Source organism: Amphimedon queenslandica, unplaced genomic scaffold (assembly GCF_000090795.2).
Source record: "Amphimedon queenslandica unplaced genomic scaffold, v1.1 AMPQUscaffold_12430, whole genome shotgun sequence".
Classification (NCBI taxonomy): Eukaryota; Metazoa; Porifera; class Demospongiae; order Haplosclerida; family Niphatidae; genus Amphimedon; species Amphimedon queenslandica.
In genome coordinates this window covers 1-3,600 of record NW_003547333.1, presented here as the reverse complement: position 1 = coordinate 3,600, position 3,600 = coordinate 1, and the positions used below count along the sequence as shown (strand labels likewise).

General features: G+C 34.2%; 1 protein-coding gene and 1 pseudogene across 1 annotated transcript; both read right to left on the bottom strand.

Annotated features, from left to right (window-relative positions):
• Positions 1–570, bottom strand: part of LOC100635712 (ATP-dependent RNA helicase DDX39A-like) — a 4,184-nt pseudogene extending 3,614 nt beyond the window's left edge.
• A 767-nt stretch (positions 571–1,337) lies between these two features.
• Positions 1,338–2,916, bottom strand: LOC109580128 (DNA-directed RNA polymerase I subunit RPA49-like). Its single transcript, XM_020004059.1, has 4 exons — positions 2,817–2,916; positions 2,597–2,768; positions 2,139–2,224; positions 1,338–1,430 (listed from the first exon to the last, which is right to left on the bottom strand). Exons 1-4 carry the CDS (start codon positions 2,869–2,871, stop codon positions 1,396–1,398), a joined length of 348 nt encoding a protein of 115 aa, XP_019859618.1. The 5' UTR covers positions 2,872–2,916; the 3' UTR covers positions 1,338–1,395.
• Between the last annotated feature and the right edge of the window lie 684 nt (positions 2,917–3,600).

The window sequence follows — 3,600 nt, the reverse complement described above, 5'->3', positions numbered from 1 at the left end:
ACCCAGTTGCTCAAGCATCTTGTCCCACTCATCCAATATGAAATGTTTCACATTGTGAAGCTTGAGCGTCTTCTGTCTCACTAGAGCCAGGATGCGACCAGGAGTACCAACCACTATGTGTGGGCAGTTAGTCTTCAGAGTCTCCTCATCTTTCATGACACTAATGCCGCCAAAGAACACCGAGGTCTTGACTCCATCAAAATACTTGGAGAATCGTTCATACTCCTTGTATATTTGATAAGCCAATTCCCTGTAGAAAAAATGGAAAAATAAATTAAATATCAGAAATAAAATGTAAAATTAAATGTGTATAACAGTAAAAATAGCAATATGTTAAAATTAAAGATTCCTAACCACACACTTAAATACAATGGCGATCATTCATTACCTGGCATGGCACATTACAAGAACAGAGACTTGTCCCTCAACTATCTCCAGTTGCTAAAGTGTCACTATGACAAAGACAGCAGTCTTGCCCATACCTGATTTTGCTTGACAGATGACGTCCATGCCTAAAATAGCCTGAGGAATACACTCGTGTTGCACTATAAAAAGAAGAAATGAAAAAGAAGATCAGCATGACATTATACTACATCAATAAGATAATTGTTCATGAGATAAAATATAATTTATTAGTGTCACTAGCATGGTTACTCTCTCCAATTAATGCCCACTAGGAGCTATGGAAGGAACAGGAATATGCTATTGCCTGCTCAGCTTATCTTAGGTAAGACAGTGCCAGTACTTAAAAAATTAATTAATTAAAATTAATTAATGAGCATTAATTTTTATTAAAAATGAATTATGAAACAGGAAGTGAACTGCTGCTAATTAATTTTTATTAAAAATGAATTATGAAACAGGAAGTGGGCTGCGCTAATTAATTTTTATTAAAAATGAATTATGAAACAGGAAATGAGCTGCTGCTAATTAATTTTTATTAAAAATGAATTATGAAACAGGAAGTGAACTGCTGCTAATTAATTTTTATTAAAAAGATTTATTAAATGCATTAATACATAAAAGTCATAAAATGGCACTATGCTGAATAAAAAATAATTATTCCTAACCACACACTCAAATAAAAATAATTAAGATAGTATTCATTCACTTCTCTTACCTGGCATAGCACATTACAAGAATAGAGACTTGTCAGTCTATATGATTCCTCTTAGCTGCTGACCACGCCTTCTTTGCCTGAGAGCTACCGAATGACATCATCACTTTCTCAAGACCCTCAGAATACTCTTCCTTGGATATGGACTTACGCTTGGAGGGATTAGGATCAGTCACTGGAGTATCAGTTTGTAGAGATCAAGCACATAAAGAGACATGTATCAACTGTTTGCCTGTTATCCATGTACATGTACAAATTAATGGGCAGGAGGCCATGACTCAAAATAATTTGTTACTGGCATGGCCTTGAACTTCTACATAGCAAAAGGACATCAATATGTATCAGAAAATGTAATAAAAATTGGGGGTCATTTTGGAGCCATTTTTTGGAGAAAACCATGGGCTATATATATTATAGTACAGGGATTTTTTTATAAAAATTTAATGGCTGATATTAAAAAAATGGTCATAACTTGAAAAAATTAAGTCAGAATCGGCTCAAACTTTCTACATAGCACAAAGACATCAATATGTATCAAAAAATGTAATAAAAATTTGGGGTGATTTCGGAGCCATTTTTTGGAAAAAACCATGGGCTATAGCCTTGAGCATTTTTCAGAAATTGGCTCATTTTTAAAAATGGCCGTAACTTGAAAAGTTGAAGTCGGAATCAGCTCAAACTTGCTATGTAGCATAAGGACATTGATATGTATCAGAAAACATAACAAAAATTGGGGGTGATTTCAGAGCCATTTTTTGAAAAAATCCATGGGCTATAGCCTTGAATATTTTTCATAAATCGGCTCATTTTTAAAAATGGCCGTAACTTGAAAAGTTGAAGTTGGAATCAGCTCAAACTTGCTATGTAGCATAAGGACATCAATATGTATCAGAAAATGTAATAAAAATTTGGGGTAATTTCGGAGCTATTTTTTTGGAAAAAACCGTAGGCCTGTATAGAATATACAAACATTAATAGATACATGTATTCTACTGATGGCTGGCTACAGAGTCTACCATACCTTTGATATAAGGTGTCATATGAAATATATCAGTATTATGTAACTCCATAGTACCAGTCTCTTTATCAAGAACACCAATCATATACCTACATGTAAGTATTAATTAATTACTAAATTATATCATTTTGTAATTCATAAAAAGTTTTAATTAAAAAGATTATTAATCAAGTTAATTTAAAAACTAATAATATCTAAGCCTAGCTACTACTTACGGACATAAACACTAAAGGTCTTTTCACACTGACACAGTTTTGAAGCTCTTTGATGCACTTCGTTGATACTATCCACCTCTGAAGGTGAAATGAGAGTGATGTGCATTAATTGGAAACCACGCGAGTGTGAACACAATTAATGTCAATCAATGTGCATTACTTTTGCCAGTGTGAAAAGGTCTTTAATTAAATAGTCTCATTTGCTGAAAGGGGTGTGGCAAGATTATAAATGATGTCATCTCTTACTTTCTAAAAGAGAAGGTGCTCATGGTTCCCTCAGTCTCGTAATTGGTACCAATGTACGTCATGTGGTCCATCTTTGTAACCAGTGTCCTCCTCTTCATACCTTTCTCTTGGTAAAGGGAATGCTTTGCTTTAACAGCTGAACTGGAATCAAGTCGACCATTAGAGAATGACACTATAGAGACATGTAGATTGCCTAAATGTGTAGAAAATATAGGCTCACACAAAGGAATGGCGTCCCTCTGAGAGTTTGTCTCTTGAATAATTATTTCCATCATAAATTATTGCCTGTTATAGTCATGTCATGTAGATCTATTTCTCCATCTTTTAATATTTTAATCATAGTCTTCACACGTGATCACACGTGACTTTCATTTGTTTTGAACATTGAATTTCTCAATAGATTGGAAGGGGCGGAATAGCGAAATGGAAAATAGGTCATATAAATCCAGAGATAATAGAACTGGAAGCATACAGGAAAGTGAGCAGAAGAGGCCGAGGAAGAGGCTTTCAAAAAACGTCCCGTGCTGTCTTTTTATTTTGTTCATTCTCCTTGCCTTCTCGACTTCTGCTTCTCTCTTAACGCTCAGTGCTTTCCCAGAATTCGAAACAAAAAGTAAGCAGGTAGACTTAGGAGACATCTCTGAAGGTCTAAATGGCTCTGGAGTAATTATGATTGATGAGAAAGTGTCAACTGTTCAACTAACACTGATTCAACCACTTCGTGATGATGTCCAAGTGAATATTTTTACTTCATCAACTAAGCCACTATTATCTTTTACCACTTTAAAAGAAAATATCAGGATTGATGTACCATTGAAAGGAAAGTTTCGGGCTGGCTGTAATATTCTGTTATATGATGAACCAATTTATCTCCAGCCTAATTCTCAATTGAAGTATGAAATAATAAGTTCTAACTATGAGTTAATGGATCAATTATGTTACTTTAATAATAGCAATGACTACAGAAAGTACTTGAATGATTATACGTTTGAGTATGACTCCAA